Genomic DNA, 22,943 nt, shown 5'->3' on the forward strand with positions numbered 1-22,943 from the left:
TATCTTCGCAAAGAAGGGCACTAGTTGGCTCTGAAAAGTTAATGAACGGGTAGGATGATATTAGAAACTCCCAGACTGCAGGACAGTAAAAAGGATTCGTCGCGACAAGGCGTAAGCTTGCTTTTCTCGACCTTCAGACCAGGGATCGTGAACCCTTGATGAAAGGGATACTCAATCGAGATGTCCTCCCTTTCGCGAAGGAGTGCAGGAAGGGTACATCCGGTACGGTATCCCTGGAGTATACCAGTAAGGTCGAGTACCTCTGGAAGTCGAGAAACTAAGGTCTGTAAGGGAAGTAGCAAGGAACCCCGGCCTAGAAAAAAGCATAGAGCTTCTCGTCCCATATGATGAACAGAGCCATTGTGCCATTGTGCCGCCAGCCACGTGGGTGGTATCTCCCGGAATCCCAATGAGGAGTAGGGATGTATCATGTTGTGTCATTGAGGAACTTGCAAGGCGCCACGCCACGTCCTAGCCGAACAGCTGGCTAGAAGGATCGAAGTAAGTGGCGGTCGCCGCTGGTCGCCGCTGGTCGGCCGCTGTGATAGGCCAAATAGCCATCGATTCTATTTTCATCAAGCAATAACCAAGTAGAAAGCGACACGTTGATTCAAGGAAGTCTGTAACATGTTTCAGAAGGCGCGGGAATAATGAGAAGGAAGAATGAAGGCTGTCCATGTCATACTGTGAATCTGTAGCTAAAGTTACTGGACGCTAACAATAGATGATCCGTTGGATTTGCGCTGTTTGCTCCTCGCGGATCCCCCACACCGGCCGGCCGAGCTTCACCATCAAGCTATCAACCACCATAACATCATCGCATTCATCCACTACCTTGCGCTCAACATCAATTGTTTGGGTGCCTACACAATAAACCCACCTGCTATTCAGAAACATGCAATAATACACCATGCGTTTTCGAACGAAACTCACCAACGCGGAGACTTTCTCCAGTACGTTAATTGCCTCTTGTCGCGTGCTGCTCCATCTACCGCGTTTTGGCGTTTCGGGTGGTAGCCTTAAAGCTCTGAAGGCCTAGACCAAACCACCAACAAGTCACCGTTCGCAATGACCGAGTTTACATAACTAACACCACGTACCAACTCCACAGAGCTAACCGCCTCCCTCTCATCGCTGGGCAAGACCTGCTGGATGCGCCTAGAGCCAGGCAGCATCCGCTTCACCATCATCCCCGACCAAGGCACCCAAGTATGGGCACAATTACCAATTGTACGCCCCCCGAACCAAGCAACCACTCACGAACCACCCACCACCACCAAATCGAGCCGTTGCTATGTTCAAACTCATCTCCAGAAAACAACCAAACTAACAAGGACCTCTCCAGGATGCCATCTTCGACGAATCAAGCTACATCCTCGAATCCAACTCAGGCGGAATCATCAACCTAGAAGTGCCGATCGGCGCCCTCCACCGGGCGCTCCGCTCCGCCGTCGACGCCAAATCCGCCCAACTCCGCCTCACCCAGAAGGGCCGCATCCCGCTCCTGGCACTGACCATCCGCACGCTTTCCTGGGCGCCCGGATCCAACGCACTGGGCGTCATCACCACCGCACCTGGAACCGGAACTGGTCCGGGCAGCGGTAGTAGCAGCAGCAATGACCCTCATACTATCACCAACGGGCCGACCCACGCGCCCGCCTCATCAACCACGACTGACACCCCCAACGGCCCCTCCCGCCCCGGCCGCGAACGCGAAACCGTGATCACGCAAGAAATCCCTGTGAAGGTCTTCCACGAGTCCGCCGTCGAGGGCCTCCACGAACCCCGCTGCCGCGAGCCGGACGTGCACATCATCCTTCCGAGCCTCGGCCAACTGAAGAGCATCTCCGAGCGGTTCACCAAGCTCGCCTCCCCAGGCCACGGGTTTGCGTCCGCGTCCGCCGCGTCGGATGCCGCCACGAAACCCACCGCGACGGGCGCGTCGGCCGCCGCCCCGAAACTCGAGCTGTCCGCCAACATGCACGGCTCCCTCCGGCTGGCGATCGCCACGGACGCCCTGCGCATCTCGAGCGTGTGGACCGACCTCGTCAACCCCTCGGTGGACCCGGGCCAGCTGTCCCAGGGCGAGATCGAGCGGTTGCCGAGTGAGCGGATGCGGGCGGTGCCCGGGGATGACGAGGCCGGGTGGGCGCGCGTGCGGATCGATGGGCGCGACTGGGGGAAAGTGTTGAGCGTCGGGAGGTTGAGTCCGAGGGTGGTTGCTTGTGCGTTTTACCCCTCCCCCTTTTTCTTTTCTGTTCTTTCCTCTCCTCTCCTCCCTGCCCCTCCTCCCACTGATACAGTAAAAGAGGCTGGATTACGCTTCGTGCTAATGGTTATGTACTAGCTTTCGTTCACGAGACGGCCTTGATTCTCTATGTCTACCTTCCTGGGACATTCAATGAAGAGGACTCGTGTCTTACGGTAAGGATGCTGAAAACCAGACAACTACCGGCACTAACACGTCGCTAATCATTCATATGGTCTCTAGTACTACATCAACTCATATGCGGCTTGATTTTCCCATGATCCGGCACGCACGGATCTATCTCACGACATTCTTGCTTCACGAATTTCCTTCTGAAATCTTTATATCACTCCCTAGTTATACCTGCTCTGTACCATAAAGCCTATCCTTGGTCCCTACGCATATAGATCGGTCGGTTGAAGTGCACGATTTCCAAATCCCATGCTAGAATCCATGTTGCATTGACAGCAACGAACATCTCCCAGAAAAATACTAGGCATATTCTCAGGACAACCATCATCCTCAATACGCATAGCTAAGGTGAAGCGATGTATTGAACATCCTCATAGTAAAAAAACAGAAATTCAATATGTGCACACATGTAATTTACACGAGAATTAACCAGTCATGCAAAGGATAGGCCGCCGGGCCAAGAATGGAAAGCCCGATTTTGAAAGGAGTAAGGTTAGACGGCATGCAACGCTGTTTGCTGAGCGAACGTCAAATCAAACTGATGAACTCTCCCTGACGCAGCCAGGACACGCCCCCAATGACATGTAATATAAAGCTGGGGGTTCCGACATAGAGGAATCGTTAGACATTATAGGAAAATATAGGGAAAAAAAGAGGTATTAAGGGTACATCATATAGACCACTAACGTCCGCATCCCGAGTGGAATGGGAGGAAGAAGGGGGTAGGTCGATCATTTTGCCATGACATCGACATAACGTCCCTTCTTTTTGCCCTTAGCGGCAGGGCCTTTGCGTGCCTGCGGCGCTCCGAGGAGGTCATCGATGGAGCTGGCATTGCTCAATGACGTCGCCGGCCGGGGAGGCGCGGCGAGACCAGCGCTCGGCGGTGTGGGTAGTGCAGCGCCCGTCGAGATGGACCGCGGGATTGGAGGCGCAGCGCCTAGAGCGGATGGCGGGGCGGGGCTGCCGGAAAGGGGCGGAGGGGCACCTGCAGCAGATGGAGGGCGGCTTCCGGCCCCGGACAGCATCGGAGATGCAGTTGTTGCAGGTGGTGGCGGCGCGCCACTGGTGCCGCTGGCTGTCCGGCTGGGAGGCCCGGATCCACGTGGGGGTGGTGGCGTGGCACGGGCTGCAGTTGCGCTGTTCGGATCTTTCTTGTTGACCCATTTCTTCAACTCAGTATCGTAGTAGAAGGAACTCTCTTCGCCAAGCTTGGCTCGAATCGGGCCACCGCCGGGATTCTCGCCTTCTTTCTTCCCACCGAACCAGCCACCAAACCATCCCTTCTTAGCGGGGGCACCTCGTTTGGCTAAGTCAACAAGGTTAGTCTAGCGAAGGAAAAGAGATATCGAGCTGTATTGTCACTTACCATCAGCCTCTGCGGCCTTTCGGAAGGCTTCATCTGCTTCGCGGTCCTTGCGTGCCTTTTCCGCTTTCTGGACTGCAGCGGCCCGAGCAGCTAGATCATCGTCATCATCGTCTTCCATGAATGACTTCTTCTTCTTAGCCGGCTCTTCGTTGTCTTCTTCCTCGAGCATTTCCGACTCGGGTGCGGCGTTGGACTCTGCGGGAGGCTCATAGCCGCCACCGCCCATAGGAGGCATATAGCCACCCTCATCTGCCTGAGAGACGGCGGAAGGAGTCTCATGAAGCAGCTGGCCAAAGGATCCATATCCAGGAGGTTGGTAGGGCGAGACCATATTAGGGGACCCAGGTCCTGGAACAAACGGAGCCTTAGCCTGGGGCTGAGAGACTAAATCTTCCTCGACCGGTGCCAGAGGCATATACGACGTTTGAGGAGGTGTTTGCTGATAGCCTGCGTTTGATGGCGGAGAGTTATAGAACATTCCCCCTTGATATGGGCCATTGTCAACCGGTGTCGAAGGGTCCTGCGAGCCCCGGCGCTGTGCAAGACCAAAATTGTAAGAAGAAGATCTCTGAGAGTCAAGAGACGATCTGCCGCGGAATTGCTCGGGTGAGGAGGTAGGGGCGTATTGGTTGTTTGGTAAATAACGTGAAGGAACAGCGCCATGACTCGGTTGCCCTCCGTAAATGTCTGACACGGAAGGCGAGCGACTCACAGTAGGCGTGCCAGCTAATTTAGCAAATGGGCCTATATCTGCCTCGCCACCCTTCGCAGGATCGGTAGATGTGGCATCGTTGTCTTCGCCGGCAACGAAGCTATTGAACTTGGCCCACATTGAGCCAGAAACCTTCTCCATGCTGGGCCTTGAAATCCATGACGAGCCACCGTCGCTAGTCGACTGCTTCAACCTTGCTGAAAGCTCGTCGACTCCACAGTACAGCTGCTGGTTATGATAGGGCGAGGATTTGGTTGTCGCTTTCACAGTTGCTGCAATGGCATCACAGTACTGCTGAGCTTCTGTCTTTTGGCCACGATCGGCGAGACACCAAGCATATACCAACTTGTAAGCCAAGAGATGACAGAGCGGTGGCTTTGGGGAAGCCGAGAGGACGGAATTGGCATAGTCATAGGCCTCAGTGAGCAATATACAGTCTTCGTCCTGCAGTGCAGAGGTGGAAGATCGCTGATGATCGGCTCCCAAGAGGACAATACTCGTTTGAGGATCATCAACACCGCCGAACACTGCAGCGCGTGAGAAAAGAAAGCAAATGTGCGCAGCCTCTACGCGGCCGTAGCTCGAGAGCAGCCGTCCAAGGGCCAGGAGAGCTTGGTGATCTTCCGCACTGCGGTTGCTTAGTACGAGGCCGAGCGTCTCGCGCCAACTTTCTAGACCTTCGAGGGCGTTTCTGGCAGAACCATGTCCGTCCACTTTACTAACCATTTGCAAGCCAGCCCTTGCTGATGGCGGCACCAGCTCATCAACGCTCTCCTCGACATTGCCGGCAAAAATCTCGTACAGAGCCGCCAAGGATTCGGTGCTTCCGGAAGTCGATCTGACTTCACGTCTGACGAATTCTTGAACGACCTGCTTCCAGACCGAACGATCCATAGTCGACGCTAAAAGCATCGCGTGACCCCACAAGCGACTATCCACTGCCGCCCAGACGGCCTTTTCGCGCTCCCCAAGTAGAAGATTGTTACGGAGGGTGCCAATAGCTTGAGGATTGGCTGCATCCGGGCGAGAAGGCGCATCGGCGGGCTGAGAACTGTTGATAGACTGGAAGCCTGTGTCGTAGCTGTCGTCTGTCTCGTTGCTTTGTAGATGTGGGAGAATGATACTACGCAGGGATTTCTGGACCTCAGGTGAGCCTTCGAGGGCACCATCGTGTTCAACCATGGCGCGAACAACTTTCCACAATAGAACCTTCTCATCGTAGCGCTTATGGCCATCAGGAAAGAGTCGAGCACTCCCCGGGATACCAACATTTTCGAATGCGGCTATCTTGCTTGAAAGCCAAGCAAGCAAATCCTTCTTCTTGGATTTGGACTTGAGGGGACCTGGGTGGCGTACAATGCTTTCCGGGGGCGGGATCCAGTCGTTGAGCTGGCATGTTTTCACCTCTCCAGGACTTGGTTTGATTCTAGGGGCCATTTGCCCAGCAGCGTATCGAGGAATATGCTTGGGGAAACATGATAAAACAGTGCCACCAAAGCCGAATTTGACTATAGGCGCCCCCTTCCAGCGTTCGAGAGGGTCATACTGCTGATCATCCGTTGGAGGAATGAAGTCCAATTGCTGAGAGGCAGCACGGTTATGTATCGAACCTTGGACTGGTGCATAAGGATTCACGGATTTGGTAGGTGAGCCAGAGCCATGGGCTGAGGCAGGTCTTTGTAAAGGGTCAACTGATGGCACAGATAATCGAGGGCCAAGTGTTTGCTGGCCCGGTGATTGTGTCATTGATCTACGCGGAGGCATGAAGGGGCGCTCATCAACAACGGGCGCAGGGACTGGCGGGGCGTTGACTTGGCCGGCTGGGGTAATGCGTTGAGCGAATTCGTTAACATATTCGGGCGGAGCATACTGATTTCTTGGGGGAGACATCGGCTGCATGCTTGCGTTCTGTTCGCTTAGATCAACACCGGTAATTGTGGCTTCAATAGCAGTTTCGCCAGGTGTGAACAGCGGGTTAACGGCGGACTCAGGATGAGATTGCACATCGATGATAGGAGGGAGTGCCGAATAATCTAAGGACGGTCGCTTTTCCAACTCTTCCTGAGGACGATAGGAGACCTTCTCATGATGAGCCAGAGGGCTTGATGTACGGGGTTGGAATGGAAGGGTGACAGCTTGACCAGGGTGGCTAGGAGCCTGAGAAGCATAGCGGTTGCGGGGAGGCGGGGGAGCACCAGATGGTGGAGGAGCTGGAGAGTATCTCGGGGAGGCTGGTGGCTTGATTCCATTCTGCAAATTCGGTGGCTTCGGCGAATATCTCGATGCACCAGGAGCTGCAGATGCGCCGCCAGGAGCACTTGGGCTCAACAAACTCGCATAGGGGTCTATTCTTTCAGGTTGTTGTAATTGAGGCTGGGGCTGAGAGTCGCCGGTTGGCTGAGGAGCGGGTATAGCGCTAGCATACGGATTAACCGGTGGCGGAGGCGCCGAGTACGATGGCGCTGCTGGCACCGCATTGGGAGCAGGTGTGTATCGGCCCGTGCTTGCCGGCCGAGAAGGTGCGCGAGGCGGCGGTAAAGGAAGTTCTTCAAAAAAGTTCTTTGGTGCAGGTGCAGTAGCAGTCGATGTCACGCCGACCGGAGGTGTAGGCATAGAAGATGCTGAAACCGGCGCCTTCGGAGGAGGTACTGGAAGGCTGTTGCTTCGCGGCGGCGGCGGCGGGACGCCCGGTTGCGAAACGACTGCTCGGTTGGTAATGACCGGTCGACGAGGGCGCGTAAGGTCCTCAGGAAGATCATAAGGTGACCTATAACCCTCCTTGGCACGTTCGGCGAAACTCTCGGCTTTCTTTGTTGCTTCAGTCGGGCGGGGTGGCTGGGCAAAATAGCCAGCCCCGGGGCTCATTGCGGGGATTCCCTGGAGCAGATCCGATGTAGATGGCTGGTGTGGGACATAAGACCTTTCCTGCACTCTGGGTCGGACCGCGTTGTTTGGTGGGGCAAGGGGACTGGGCCCCGCTTGAGCAACCGGAGCAGGGTTCCCAAGTAATTCTTCGAAACTTGGCTCCTTAGTTCCTCCAGCAGATTCGTCGTCAAAAAGCAGGTCATCATCGTCGTCCAACTCTGCTTGCCATCGGGCTGCGAGGTCTTCTTCCGACGGTAAACCGTCGGCCTCTTCATCGGAGAGCTCTGCCTGCCAGCGCGCTGCCAGATTATCGTCGGACGAGCTCTTTTCCATGTTGTCCTGTGAGCCTGCTGCAGCCAATGCCTTCTCAAATTCATCCTCACTCGGATCAGCGGGATTGACAGGGAATGGGGAACCAGCTGCAGCCAAAGCGCTCTCGAACTCTTGCTCGTTTGCATCTGCAGCGTTGGCTGGAACTTGCGTACCAGCTGCTGTCAAGGCGCTCTGGAACTCCTGTTCGCTTGGATCGGCAGCACTGACTGGAAATTGAGAGCCGGCTGCTGCCAAAGCACTCTCGAATTCCTGCTCGCTAGGATCAACAGTATCCACCGGAGCCTGCGAGCCGGCTGCTGCCAAAACATTTTCAAACTCCTGCTCGCTTGGATCAACAGTAACGACTGGAACGTGCGAACCGGCTGCTGCCAAAGCGCTCTCAAGTTCCTGCCCGCTTGGATCAGTAATCTCGTTCAGAGACGCATCTAAGCCCGTTGCGGCCGGAGCACTGTCATGGTCCTGCTCGCTCGGCTCCTCAGCATTGTTCGTTGGCTCCTCCGATACACCCAATGAATCCAACACTTGAGACGTGCTCTTTCGAGTGAGATGAACTTCAGGACTTTGCTCAGAAGCTGAGTCTGGCACGGATTTGAAGAAATTATCTTCCTCATCTCCGCCGGCCTTGAATACTTTATTGATTCGGCTTTCCACCGTCTCTGGAGGCTCAATTAGAGAATCAATGCCCCTACTCAGCAACGGAACGCCTTCCTCAAATCTCGTCTCTGTTTCGGGCGAGAAGTATATGGGCTTTGTTTGCGTCTTGAGCTGATTGAAGAAATCATCGCCGTCTTGTTCCTCCTGAGCAGGGCTTCCCCAGAGATCGTGACTGCTCTGGATCTCTCCATTGGGATTCGGGAGCTCGTCTCCCCGGAATGTGCCGGTGGGACCGGTGGGAGTGATATTGCCTGACTCTGCCAAGTCACTAGCAATTTCCACAGGTCTTTGCACTTCTTCATCCCCATTCGGCACCGGTTCAGCGCCTCCGACATGTTCCCCGGTAGCGGTAGAATTCTCCGCTGTGTCTCCGTGTATACTGACCGGCTCCTCCGACGGTTCGATAATCTCTTTATTAGCCGTTGACAGTCCTTCGGGTGTGTCGTGTACCTGTGGCTCTGTGACCACTTCGTCCTGAACTGGCGCTTGTTCGCGATTCGCGGGAGACCCGGGAACGCTCACATCGGGCGCAGTTGCTTCTTGGGTATTGTTGGCATAATTCGATGGCGAAGAAAGCACGTCACCAAAAGAGACATCGTGAGGGGTCTCCATTGGTGAGCCAAGAGGGATGCTAGTGGCTTCGATCGCGGTGTCGATCTCGAGTTCGGTGGGTGTCGTCACAGGAGGGACGTCGTCTTCCGACCTGAAAGCCGGATTCCACACGGCCGCTGCATTTGTGTGTGCCATGATGGATTTTGCTAATGCTCAAAGACTTGAAAGTCAAAAGCGAATGTGAGTCCCTACCTTCACTCTTCCCAAGGCCAGGGGGGTGAACATACCTCGATGGCTGACAAGCAGATTAGTATAATAAGGGTCGTCAGATATTAAGCGGCATGGAACATGAATCGGGGAGAAGAAAGGAAATAAGAAAGAGAGCATGCAATTGCATAGACATTACAAAAGATAAGGAGACAATGGAATCATGACTGCATGTTCAGGTGGCTGCGTAGTCCTTTCTCGAGTCCCGTCCGGACAGCTGCGGCCGTTCTGGATTGCTTATGATGATAGCAATTGAACCTCCGTCCTTGGGACGCGCCCATCATCCGGGGCGGATCATTGTTCTGCCGCGCGGAAGTGCCACCTAACCTGTTTCTTGGGTTCACGTGCTCTCATGCCTGTCTCATGCTGTTTATGCTACGCCGCGACCAGTGATACACTTAACTTACTACTTTTCATGCAGTAGTAGGTCTGTGTAATAAGGACAACTATACACCGACAGGCGTAATACACAATACGAAGGCGAGGTATGCTTTCAATTTTGGTCTTACTTTCTACAGTCTCAATGTTTTGTATTTACCTTTGAAAAGGCTACATAAATAATTGTATGTTGTGGAGTTGTGGAGCTTCATCCGGGAGAAGTGGTAACCACACATTTATATAGTTTTTTCAACGGAGCAAAGGGGAGCGAGGGCAAGCTTCTGCAATGCTTGCAAGAAAGTTTACATTTAGTGAGTTATCACTTTGATATGGGGATTACAGCAGCTATAGACAAACTAAAAATTGTTCACAAGCCTATGCAATAATTAGTTGGAGAGGTACATAGTTGACAATATACATATATCTTCTTCTCAATAGGTGCCTTTTCTTACGAGTACGAGCAGTGGAGAAGACAAGGACTGTACATCTACAATGGTAGAATGACAACATCGCTCCTGCTAATATCTCAATAATGGTTGTACAAGAGATTGTCCTTGTGTGAATCACAGATATAGGACTGCATCGTTCCCATTGCATACAAAGAAAGTATAAAGTGAATAATGACATCGATGTTTCAACATCTGGTGTTGATAAGCCACACCCGCGCGTGGAGTCGGCGACTCGGCACGTCGTCATGTGATCGGGCCGCTCTCCGCCTGCCATCACAGCCTCTCGACTCTTTAGGCCACCATAATTGTTTAAGCTAGCCCCCAAGAACAGTTCTTTCACCCGATGGTCAACCGGGGCGATCTCAGGAGTGGCCTAAAGCACTGAAATAATCTCCCCGACCACCCTGAATTCGCTTTCGCAATTGTGTATACCCTATCCACCTTTGGCGCGCATCCGCATCCGCAGTCGCAATCGCGGCCAAACTTAACACAGCCCGCCCCCCCCTCCAAGCCCCGACAACCGCGATGCTTTGTTCGGGACAACCTGAATGCGATTTACTGTGACATGAGAACATTATTGAACTCACAGCAGCTTCTGAAACCTTCTCTCGCATGGAACGCCATCATTAATCTTTCCCTGCCCTGCCTGTCATGCCTTCATTATCCGAGTATCCCCATTCTTACGGCCGGTCCAGCATCGCAGGCGATTCTGGCTCGGATGACGATCTCGACCTAGAGGAGCTCGACCCAAGCACAACACATCTTTACGGTGCACATCGTTTATCGAGGGAAGAAGACAATCAACAAAGGAGTCGTGGTCCGGGCATAGCGCTGCGGAACCTCCGCGTCGGAGTTGGGAACCGGTGGAAGCGAACCACCTCTGGAACACATGGAGGACGGTTGGAGGATACAGAGGGGTTGCTCGAGGACCAGGATCGCGATGACGACGGACTCAGAAGGTCGCACGCCAGTTCGCGCACATACACCGACGATGATGCCCCGCTGCTTCACGCACGCCGGCGTAGCTCTGCTCGTTCTCTCAGGGATGTGGAGCGGTTGTCGCAGAAGGGCCCACGGCGATGGATTCCAGGTCTCAAGGTTGCAGGCGCTTGGTTCGGCTCCTCTCACCCTCCAGCAGCAGAGGATCTGAATCCGACCGAGACCAAGCCTCCGCGCGATGTGTTCGTCGGGCAAACGCAGCGGTTAAAATACCCACCAAACATTGTATCGAACGCCAAATACACCCTATGGAGCTTCCTGCCGCGTACTCTTTACAACGAATTCTCCTTCTTCTTCAACATATATTTCCTCCTCGTCGCCTTGTCACAGATCCTGCCTGTGCTCCGAATCGGTTACATGTCTTCATATATCGCACCTCTTGCTTTCGTCGTTTCCATCTCGCTCGGTAAGGAAGCTTTGGATGATATTGGTCGCCGGCGCAGAGATGCTGAAGCGAATGCGGAGGAGTTTACTGTCTTGAGTCTCAGTGGGCCGGCAGGTGTTTTAGAGGTGACGAAGAGATCAAGGGACCTGAAAGTCGGCGATGTCCTGAAGGTTCGCAAGAATCAACGCTTGCCTGCAGACGTAGTGATTCTCCAGAGTCTCTCTAATGACACTGCTGCTCGACGAAGCTCCGCCGTGGAACGACCTTCGAACCTGATTCCGGACGATCATGGAGATGAACCCAGCACAAGCGACGTGACAAAGGAAGCTAACAACTCCTCGGCCTGTGACACGTTCATACGTACGGATCAATTGGATGGAGAAACTGACTGGAAATTACGTCTGCCGTCCCCCCTGTCTCAAAGTCTAGCCCTTCGCAACTTTACCCGACTTAAAATCACCGCAAGCGCACCAGATAGGCGGGTTAACGAGTTTGTCGGTACCATCGAGCTGGGACCGTCCTCTTACGACCCGCACGTGGACAAATCCAACCATGAGCGAGACCAGGACGATCAAGAGTCCCAGCCAAACTCCGCCCCTTTGACGATTGACAACACCGCATGGGCCAATACCGTTCTTGCATCTAATACTATTACTTACGCTGCTATCATCTATACGGGGTCGCAAACGCGCGCTGCGCTGTCAACCTCTCCGTCACGATCGAAGGTTGGACTACTGGAATATGAGATCAACAACTTGACTAAGATTCTGTGCATTTTGACCCTTGCTCTTTCAATTGTTCTAGTTGCATTGGAAGGGTTTCAACCGACCAATGACAAGGTCTGGTATGTCGCTATCATGATTTATCTGATCTTGTTCTCGACGATCATCCCGATGAGTTTGCGGGTCAACTTGGACATGGCGAAGTCGGTTTATGGCCGATTCATTGAAAAGGACAAGGATATTCCTGGGACTGTCGTAAGGACAAGCACTATCCCCGAAGACCTGGGTAGAATCGAATACCTCCTTTCCGACAAGACAGGTACCCTGACGCAAAATGGTATGTCACCTTGTGCTATGACTAGGGACAGATCGCTGACTCTATCCAGAAATGGAGCTCAAGAAAATCCATGTGGGCACCGTCTCGTACGCCAATGAAGCGATGGAGGAGGTGACTTCCTACATCAAGCAAAGTTTCTCAGGAGATTTCCTCACCACGCCATCGGCCGTGTTTGGAACGCAAGTGGGCTCCGGGGCGGCTCCCCGCACGCGGAGGGAGATAGGCTCGCGCGTTCGAGATATCGTCCTAGCTCTTGCGCTTTGCCACAATGTTACCCCCACTACCGACGAAGAGGACGGTGTCCAGGTTACCAATTACCAGGCATCGTCGCCCGACGAGATTGCCATTGTTCGGTACACGGAGGATGTCGGTCTGAAACTGGCCTACCGCGATCGACAGACCATGGTTCTCGAGTCTACCCACACCGGCAACGTTGTTGTGCGGGCTCGGATCCTCGAATTGTTTCCGTTCACGTCCGAAAGCAAGCGGATGGGAATCATCGTTCAATTCGAGACCGATGAAAGCATCTTGGACTCATCCAAGAACGAAAACGAGATCTGGTTTTATCAGAAGGGTGCGGACACCGTCATGACCACGATTGTCGCTGCCAACGATTGGCTTGATGAAGAAACTGCCAATATGGCTCGTGAGGGCCTGCGGACTCTGGTGGTCGGAAGGAGGCGACTGTCCGAGCAACAGTACGCAGAATTCACTACAAAGTACAGACAAGCGTCGCTGGCCCTACAAGGAAGAGATGTAGGTATGGCCAAGGTGATTGGCGAATACCTGGAACGGGATCTAGAGCTTCTCGGGGTGACTGGTGTGGAGGACCGTCTCCAGAGGGACGTCAAGCCCTCCTTGGAGCTTCTCCGCAACGCTGGAGTGAAGATTTGGATGTTGACAGGAGACAAGGTCGAAACCGCACGTTGCGTCGCGATTTCCGCCAAATTAGTCGCTCGTGGACAGTATATCCACACAGTTGCCAAAGTCAAAGATAAGTCTACGGCTCAAGAAGCCTTAGACTTTCTGCGCAACAAGACCGACTGTTGCCTCCTCATTGACGGCGAATCCCTTGCTCTCATGCTAAGCCAGTTTCGCTCATCCTTCATCTCTGTCGCCGTGCTTCTCCCCGCCGTTATCGCTTGCCGCTGCTCCCCAACTCAGAAGGCCGAGGTCGCCGACCTCATCCGCCACTACACTAAGAAGCGTGTCTGCTGCATTGGTGACGGTGGTAATGATGTCTCCATGATCCAAGCTGCGGACGTGGGTATCGGTATTGTGGGCAAAGAAGGCCGACAGGCCTCTCTTGCTGCGGATTTCAGCATCACGCAGTTCCACCACCTCACTAAGCTTCTGGTCTGGCACGGGCGCAACTCGTATAAACGATCCGCCAAGCTGGCGCAGTTCATCATGCACCGTGGTATCATTATCAGCGCCTGCCAGACCATGTATAGCATTGCCAGCCATTTTGATCCCAAGGGCCTGTTTATCAACTGGCTCATGGTGGGGTATGCGACGATTTACACCAGCGGGCCAGTTTTCTCACTCGTCTTCGACCGGGATGTCGACGAAGAACTGGCCAACCTCTACCCGGAATTATATAAAGAACTCAAAACGGGGCGCAGCCTCAGCTACCGCTCCTTCTTCACCTGGGTCTTTGTATCCGTCTTTCAAGGGGCGGTGATTCAGGGCTTGTCCCAGATCCTCCTGGACACGATCACGGGCCCTCGTCTCATCAGCGTCTCCTTCACCGCGCTGGTCATCAACGAACTCCTCATGGTTGCCATCGCCATCACCACATGGCACCCTTTCATGATCTTCTCGATCATCGGCACCGCCCTGGTCTACGCCGCGAGCGTCCCCTTCCTTGGCGACTACTTCGATCTCGCGTACATCATCACCCTGGATTGGCTCTGGCGCGTCGTCGCTGTTGTTGCCGTGGCGGTCGTGCCTGTCTGGGCCGGGAAACTGATCATGCGGTCCTGGAGTCCGCCCAGTTACCGGAAAGTTCGGGGGTGATTGGCCCATATTCATCCTCTCAACCTGACTCTTTCCCTCTGCCCGGTCACACCTTGTGAATTGTATAGGTAGCTTGCTTACGGACCGTTGTCACCAGCGATCAATCAATCACTACACTTAATCTCAAGTCCAATGGGCTGCTTAGCTAGCACACTGCGGTCCATAGACACACTCCGAAATGACACACTACTACATCCCAAGCTTAAATATGCACCCGAAGGCCATTCTCCTCGTAGAAACTAAGTGCAGCACAATCCACCAGTCACACGCTGCTTCGATTACAGACTAAGGATCCATAGTATACCCATTCACTCCGCGCCACGCACAACTAGCCAGTGGAGGCGGCACGGGAGTGACAACGTAGCAGTACTATAAAAGCACCTGCCCCGGCTCCCATCACACCTACAGTACCTGCCTTCCCCCTCCCCAAATCCCTGGCAGTCACCATGCACCCCACCCCCAACAACCCCGACTCCCTCAAACTCACCCCTTCAAATCCCAAACCCTAATACTCCACTCCGCCACCGCCCTCAAATACGCAACAGTCACCCAATGGAAAGGCCCCCCTAACCACCCAGTCCTAAGTCCTACCTCACCCGCAAACAAGCACTCCTTACCCAGACCCCTCGCCGCCAATAAGGGAGCAATAGAAAGCAATAGAAGCAATAGGGAGCAATAGGAAGCAGTATGGAGTAATAGGGAGCGGCAGAAGAAATATAAGTAATATCTGGAGCAATAGAGAGCAATATAAGCGACAGGGAGCAACAGAAAGAAGCAAAAAAACCCTGCGTGGCTGAACAAATATGGCGTTTCATTCTCTTATACTATAAGTTAAAAAAACACTTCGGGCCGAACTTTGCCTACCCCTCTATTTTTCTCGACCTGCTGCAAATCTTTATAAAAGATGAAACCCAAATAGTAGCCCTAGAAAAGTACGAAACTATAAGCTTATAAGAAGAACAAAATACTTAATAATTTATTATAAATAAAATCTTATCACGACTTCTTTCCAAGTACGACTTCCTAATATAACCACTAAAAAAGTCCTAGTCTGTATTCTGCTAAATCCTACTGCTTGCTCCGCTAATTATTGTAGGTCGAGCGATAGAAACCTCTCCCAGTTGATTTAAATTATTTTAATAACTGTATTCTCCACCCTATTAATTATATCGTATAGAAGAATTACGAGCGGAAGTTATATTGCTTCGAATATGAGGAGATAATATTTTACAATAAGAACGGGGCTACGATATGGACAACTACAGATAGCGGATTTATAGACAGTCTACTAAAGCAGATCTCAGTTAAGATTAAGAGAGGAAAACACCGGTTCGTATAATATAATTAGCTATTAAATGCATAAAGCTTGGTAGCTATAAATATCTTATAGGACCATCCGACACATAAAGTAATAGTTGTTTTATAAAGCCGACTGCGCGTTAAATCTAAGCTTATACAGTCCGTTGTTCTGAGGACAAAATTCTTGATTTTTTATGTCTGTAGTTGGCTTTCTTTAATATCTTAATTTAAAGAAGATCTAAAGATAATAGGGATTGATGATATTAATGCGCCTCGAAATGTGAAGTAAGTATTATTATTTAAATATATTAATTACAAACTTGCTTTAAGCTTTCTGCTAAGTCCTCTTATATATTTCTGTAATTAATGGCTCCCTGGCTAATTGGGAAGACTCTACGTTTGTTATCTCAGTTTTATATACAGTTAAAAATCTTTTTTATGCTGTGGGGAACAGAGCCTTAACAATTAAATTATAAAAACCGATATCTAATTGTACAGTTGTGTTTTAATAATCATACCGAAAGAAGCTCATACGTATGTATTATATTAATATTAAGAGTTGGTTTTTCTTTTTATATATCTGTTTTGGAGAATTTTCGAATACTTCGTATAGATTCTTACTTAGAAAATAACGGGCTCTAGTTATATCGGCTGTGCTATAGAATTATATCCCATCTGATTTAGTATTCATTTTTGGCTTTGGTAAAGGTACTATAATATTACGTCAGCAGGAAACTTATTTAAAAGAACACAGAATTACCCGAGGTGGAAAGCAAGTCCAGAATGTTTTTAAATGTAGTAGTTTAATAAACACCAACTCTCTTTGCTATAATTTCGAGGTTATTTAGAACTTTGCTATTTAATACTGCTGATTTGCAGCTCTGTAAATTTTTCCGAACGTTGCTTGTTTTTCAGCTCCGGTATGAGTTAGAAGACACAGCTATAATAAATAATAAAAAGATGCTGGAGAATACTTTAAGAATTTTTAAATAAATCCGCCGGGCTCGTTTCAACCGATTGTGTAAATTATATTCTTTTTTTGGTCGGGCTTTTTTTATACGCTTAAGACGATCGGGAGGCCTGTAGATTAGTGTGAGATGTTTTTTGACTAGTAAGATATAGTCGTTAAAGACTGATTTGACTCGATTTAATTGTTCGAATATTTCGTATATATGTTTTATTATATTTATCTTGAATTTATTCAAACGGCTCCAGTTTTTAGTGCGGGCGAATTTATAGTGAGGCTGTAATGGATGAAGAAGTGGAGTAATGGGGAAGCAGTAGGGAGCAGTAGGGAGCAGTAGGGAGCAGTAGGGAGCAGTGAGGTTTAAGTACTATAAGAACTCAGCTAGCTTGTATCTGTTTTGCCCCACTTCTGACGGAAAGGTCACAGGAATTATGGATCGAGAATGTTTATATTATTTGCTATGTTAGGAAAGAAGCACGTGACTTAGTTGTACTGTATAATTAGAATAATTTTTAGATCGGAACCTATTCACCAATGCGAGCTTAATTACTTGGCTTTATTATGCGAAACGAGATAATTAAGGATTTTGATTTTAGTGGTTGATGATATCTAATATAGTAGAGTTTTCGGCCTTTGAGTATAAATATAGTTGTAATAAAAATAAAGCATATTCCACTTAACTATAGATAAATCGAGATGTTATCTTTTTTAGTAAGCAAACCGGAAGATCTCGACTACTAACTGCTATCTGTAGAATCCACCTTATCTGCTTCAATCTGCCTATCCATTCTTCTTAATTAGAGCTTTAAGCTGAAGTTACCATTACTCAGATTATTAATATTTCCTGCGAATTTAAACATATGTTCTATATCCTCTTTTAGCTGCTGGTTATTTGTAAATCTGATAAGACAGGGCTCGGCGTGGTAATTATTTATTTTATACATTGCAAGCTTCTTGCTACTTTTTATTGTATGTATATAATATATAAAACTGTGAACAACTGATCCAGGCGTATTGATTAAGGCTGGATACTAATTCTATATCTTACAGTTATAGCTGAGTATATAAATAGGTTGAAGTTTAGGCTTCTCGTTTAAACTAAAGACTTCAGTAAGCATCGAAGGGTCGATAAGTATGCTGTAGAAGAAGTATAGGCCAGTAGGTGCTGTAAGTAGATTAATAAAAGGCAAATTTTTCGGTGCTTGGTAGAAGTAATTGGAAGGAGCGTTTCTTAATTTTAGGACATATGGAGATATCTTCAACTTCAGGTTTTCGGGTGGCGGGGGAGATGGAGGTGGCGGCGGGTAGTTATTTTCTTTTGTTTAAAAAGTTATAGTATTAAAGAGAATAATATAGGTTATAAGCTACTTCCGATGCTGGCGGATATTAGTAGATTTAGATATACTCTAAGCACCTACTGGCATGTGATTAGCTTGTCGACCGGCTACAGAGTTTAATTGTAATTTACTGGAGTGTTTTTTTCGGCGCTCTTTCTTCTTTGCAATAAGACTTTTCTTTTTTTATTTTAGATTTTGAGGTCTTTCTCAGGTCGGCTGACATGGCCTTTTTATCTACTCCTACTAATTAAAATTACGGCCGTAGTACAGCCTACTTTTTTAAATACTTAACCAAAACAAGCGTAAGTATAGCAAATAGCCTGCATTCTTTCTAACTTTCTGCGCTATAATTTTTACTCGATGATTTAGTTTTATTTGTAACGATTATGTGAAAGTACTGTAAGTTGATGTATATTATTTTATTCTTTAATAATTGTGCTGCTTTTTATTATATAAATAACTCCGGCAGTTCTGAATATCTTAGAATGTAATATATTCTCTATCTTTTCGGATCTATCTTTTCGGATCTATCTTTTCGGTTTTTCTTATCAGATGAGATTCGAAGCTGGATTTCATTAAGATAAGTAACAAAGAGACTATAAAGGTATTAAAATAGTAGGATTAATTATTTTTTATAGAGATATAGGAGGCAATCAAAGACTACAGTATAATAATACTGGTATTATACTGCTGTAAAAGTGGTGATTTTATAATATTCCGAATAATATTAAAATATAGTAAGTTAAGCGTGCTAATGCCGTTGCGAATAAAAAATATTATCGTCAAAATAATATAAATATTTAAAGAATTTTTTCAATGTCTTAAGCCACTTTATTAAAGTTATTAAACAGAAAATAATCTCGAATACTGATAATATTTTTAGGAGTCTCAGCCGCTTCAAGCATTCTGGTCTTTATATTATAAGCTATTCCTTTAATAGTATTATAATTATTATTTAAAACCCAATTTAGAATATTAATCTTTAAGATATTTCTTATTTCTTCGATCGCAATATCAGTTTCTTTTTGGCGAGCATCTAAGTCCAGTGTTTTTTAGATAGTCTTTTTTAAATAATTTATTGGAGTAACTGAACAAGCACTCTGAATTTGCTTTATATTGGTGGTCTGCGCAATTATTAACTAATTCTGTATAGAATAAATAAGTTCTGCTTGCAGCGATATTGAGTCTTCTTTCTAAAATATACCAGTATTTTTAAATAGCTGTTGACGAAGAATGACAGACTGGTCGAAGATGGCGTTATAATAATTTTTATTTAGTCTTTTAGTAAATACAGTATAAAGAAAATATACCAGCTTTTTCTATTGAATCTCTGATAAAAATACTTACTCGGATGAAGATAAAGAGTTATAATTTAATGGAAGTATAAGCTCGGGCTGTTTCAGCATCTCCGATTCGGGATTGTTATAATTCTGAAAATGAATTAATATGCCCGTAATAATATTTAAAGGTAAAATAGAACAATACTGCCAATCTATAAGTTTAATAATATTATTTGTTTTAGATATAAGAATATTGTTTGGCTGAAGATTAGGGTGGTATATAACAGATCGATTTAAAGTTAAGTTATCTGTATATTCTAAGCAGTATATTATTTAAAGATAGTTGGTAAGGTCGGTGATATAGCTATTAGATGATATGTGCTTAAAATAATAAATCTCTCTATAAAGCCGGTTATAAAGTAAGTAAGGTTTTGCATAGGCTTTGGTCTAAGCTAATTTATGTTCGCCAGCTGCTCGGAAAATGTTAATTAATAACAATTCTTTTGTAGTTAGTATTGTTAATAATACAGTTTTTGAAGACTAATTATTTATAAGATTTTTTATTAATATTTAGTAAGTCTCTTTTATTATACTATCAGCTATAATAAGCTGTCGGTCCTATGCAGAATACTTTATTATTAGGATCAGCAATTTATATTCTGCTCTCTGATAAAAGGTTTCTGATATAGTAAAGACTTTCAGATATAGGAAACTGTAGTAATATTAATTACTTTTTCTATTCGACTATCTGTTTTATAATTTTATATTGTTTTTTTAGTGTTATTGAAAACTATTTGTCGCTGAGTGGGGTACTATCCAGCTTTTTTATAATAATATATTCTGTTCTAATAAGATTCGTCTTTGTCGAATATTATTTATAAACTACTGGTATGCAAATACTATATAGACGAAGATAGTCTAATGTTGCTGCTTTGTTTATTATAGTATAGTGTTCTGGTACTGTGCTTGGATATGGAAGTCGTATAATAATATATTTTTTATTGCTGAAAGTGGCTTCGAACACACGGTTGAATCCGCCTTCTAATAGTTTAATAAAGATTTTCAGATCGGATTTCAAACGGCCGGATATAATAGAAATAATATTCTGAAGTACAGAAACATCAAACTCAAAAAATCGTTCTGATAGACAAAGATATTTATTAAATCTTTAAAATATTAATTTTTAGTAAGAAGCCTAGTATCTCAGTACTTATATCCATCTTTCTAAAATATACCAGAAAAATTTATTATAAAGTGTAATATTTGATTTTCGTCTATATCTTGTTGAGGTGTTTGCATGCTGTTGGTTCCTAAGCTTATAAAAACGAAAAGTTTGAGGCTGTAAAGAATCCAGAAATTTTTACGTGTTAACAGACTATTTTTTTATATTGGAGCTTTTAGCGGTTAGATGAGAAAGTAATATAGAAAAAAAGAAGTATTAAGGGATATGATTTGTTTAATAAATAGACTTAGTTTGGGGGTCTGTTGCACAGGGCCGATTTAAAAGAAATTATTCCATATCGAAAAAATATTTTTCTGTATGTTGTCTGTCTGATGGCTGATTGATATAAACCGGTTAATATTAGCAATCTAATCTCTTATCTGTTTTAATCTGTTTATCTCTATATTTTATATATATTATTTGATTATATCGGGAAGAAAACTCATATAATCTTAAAATAGTTATAAAGCTAGGTCAAAAAGTGGATATATTTAAATATTTATTATACCAACCCTGCTCAGATATTCGAATCTTCTTATTAATTATAAATCTATAATTCTTATTTTTAATAATCGCTGAGAATAATATATGCCAATTTGTAGCAGTGCCAGACTTTAAAGATTAGAATTAATTTCAGTCGATTAGGTTTAAAAAAATAATAACTTACAGTATTTTTAAAGCTGTTTTTTAAGTAATTTGAGTATCTTATCAACATCGTCTTTTATTATATTTTATTTAACTTTAACGGTTCCGATGACGGTATAAATCTTTTTATTCTTATCTCTTCAGTTTTTTTATAAACTGGGAATCTTTTCAGTATTCGGTTGGATCTGGTATTTGTAGTATATAAGGCCGTTCTCTTTAATAGTATTATTATAATTAAAGCGGATACTGTGATTTTCTAAATTATTTACTGATTTCAGCTATTAAGTTTTGCCTCTTCCGACTGTTAGTTTAGCAAGTTTCTCTTAGATTTTAAAATCCCGGTCTGTGATTGCTTCCATCACACTGTTCCATACTCGGTGTGATATTGTTAAATAGTAGAATTAGAAAGATAAAAGATAAATATTAAGTCTGATTCTATATCGCGGAAGAAAATTGGTATAGAAAAAGATACAATTAGAATATATATAGAAAATAGTAAGAATAAATAAATACTTTTATATAGCTGATATATCAAAGCATTTCCCCTACAAAAACATTACAATATAAGTATTTATTTAATAATAAGTAGAAAGCAGAAAATATATTTGCTGTAATATCACCTGCAGCTCGCAGTACTTAGCAGTATTTTAGTAGATATAAATATTTTTTTATATAGAATATAAGATATCTAATATTATAAATAAAGTCGAAACTTTTGCTGATATTATACTTATATCTTAAAATAAATATAGAAGAATATTAAGCTTAAATATAATTAGTTTTTTAAAATCTTACAGCACCGGTCACACATCCCGAAATAAGATATATTTATAATAAATCAATACTAAAATGCTATTCTTATTAAAAACCGATGCTGTATAACTGTTAAACTAATCTGAAGATTAACTAAAATCATATATAATATTATATACGGAACCTTGTATTAATATTATTTTAATATTCTTACAGTTACTAATTCCACCTGTAACTGTATTTTATTAATTTAGTATGCTATCTGATTATCTTTCAGAGACTTTCTTTAAAATTATAAGTATTAAGAATATATTTTTAGAATGTCCAGTATCGTGCTGCCAATAATAATATTATAGTATATAATTAAAAAATTATCTCTATAAATATTTATAAAAATTTAATAGCTGCTGTAAGCGGTATTCAGAAAGCTATATATGTCTATTTTTAAATATACAAAAAGATGCTAATATAAGATATATCTGCGATATCTGCTCTCGCCGATTTATTAGATTATTTATATATAAAAAATATATATAAACACGTGCGTGTCTTTTTATTTATATTTATTAAAACAACTAATAAAGATTTTTATTCAGACGATCTGAAAAGATACCCTTGTCTACAGTATTATAAAAAATTCCGGCAGCAACGCAATATAACTAAGTATTTATTAAAAAATCAATATCGAGCGCGGGGATTGGAATATATTAAAAATAGAATATTATATAAACAAACTTCATCTAGCAACTCAGACCACAGATCTGACAGAGTTAGCATCTTACTTTTTTAAAATAACCCAATCTATTTAAGAAATCCAACGGGCTACTGTAATTAGAAATCTTAAAGATAAATATTTCAGTTAGTAAGCTTAATAATAATACCGCTGAAGTATTTTATTATATATATAGATAAGAATATAAAAAATGTTATGTATTTATTAAAGACATTCAACTTCTTAA

General features: G+C 45.6%; 3 protein-coding genes across 3 annotated transcripts; 2 read left to right on the forward strand and 1 right to left on the reverse strand.

The window, feature by feature from the left end:
* Nucleotides 1-910: 910 nt before the first annotated feature.
* Nucleotides 911-2,518, forward strand: ASPACDRAFT_32952 (checkpoint protein HUS1 family protein; the record flags this gene model as incomplete). Its single annotated transcript, XM_020199921.1, has 5 exons — nt 911-953; nt 1,112-1,230; nt 1,346-2,225; nt 2,348-2,424; nt 2,492-2,518. The coding sequence occupies 5 exons, from the start codon at nt 911-913 to the stop codon at nt 2,516-2,518; spliced, it is 1,146 nt and encodes a 381-aa protein (XP_020053566.1).
* Nucleotides 2,519-2,825: 307 nt separating this feature from the next.
* sec16 (COPII coat assembly protein SEC16) lies at nt 2,826-9,307 on the reverse strand. Its single transcript, XM_020205713.1, has 3 exons — nt 9,213-9,307; nt 3,810-9,145; nt 2,826-3,749 (listed from the first exon to the last, which is right to left on the reverse strand). The coding sequence occupies exons 2-3, from the start codon at nt 9,118-9,120 to the stop codon at nt 3,172-3,174; spliced, it is 5,889 nt and encodes a 1,962-aa protein (XP_020053567.1). The 5' UTR covers nt 9,121-9,145; nt 9,213-9,307; the 3' UTR covers nt 2,826-3,171.
* A 1,234-nt stretch (nt 9,308-10,541) lies between these two features.
* ASPACDRAFT_80710 (aminophospholipid-translocating P4-type ATPase NEO1) lies at nt 10,542-14,668 on the forward strand. Its single transcript, XM_020205714.1, has 2 exons — nt 10,542-12,462; nt 12,512-14,668. Exons 1-2 carry the CDS (start codon nt 10,671-10,673, stop codon nt 14,479-14,481), a joined length of 3,762 nt encoding a protein of 1,253 aa, XP_020053568.1. The 5' UTR covers nt 10,542-10,670; the 3' UTR covers nt 14,482-14,668.
* Nucleotides 14,669-22,943: the final 8,275 nt, after the last annotated feature.

This window comes from Aspergillus aculeatus (genome assembly GCF_001890905.1).
Source record: "Aspergillus aculeatus ATCC 16872 unplaced genomic scaffold ASPACscaffold_14, whole genome shotgun sequence".
Lineage (NCBI taxonomy): Eukaryota > Fungi > Ascomycota > Eurotiomycetes > Eurotiales > Aspergillaceae > Aspergillus > Aspergillus aculeatus.

What these genes read in the sequence shown, in the direction of transcription:
- sec16 (XM_020205713.1), bottom strand. Translation starts at nt 9,120, where the DNA reads ATGGCACACACAAATGCAGCGGCCGTGTGGAATCCGGCTTTCAGGTCG. An exon ending in AAAGGCCGCAGAGGCTGATG is followed by an intron (nt 3,750 to 3,809) that starts GTAAGTGACAAT and finishes TTGTTGACTTAG; the next exon opens with CCAAACGAGGTGCCCCCGCT.
- ASPACDRAFT_80710 (XM_020205714.1), top strand. Translation starts at nt 10,671, where the DNA reads ATGCCTTCATTATCCGAGTATCCCCATTCTTACGGCCGGTCCAGCATC. An exon ending in AGGTACCCTGACGCAAAATG is followed by an intron (nt 12,463 to 12,511) that starts GTATGTCACCTT and finishes GACTCTATCCAG; the next exon opens with AAATGGAGCTCAAGAAAATC.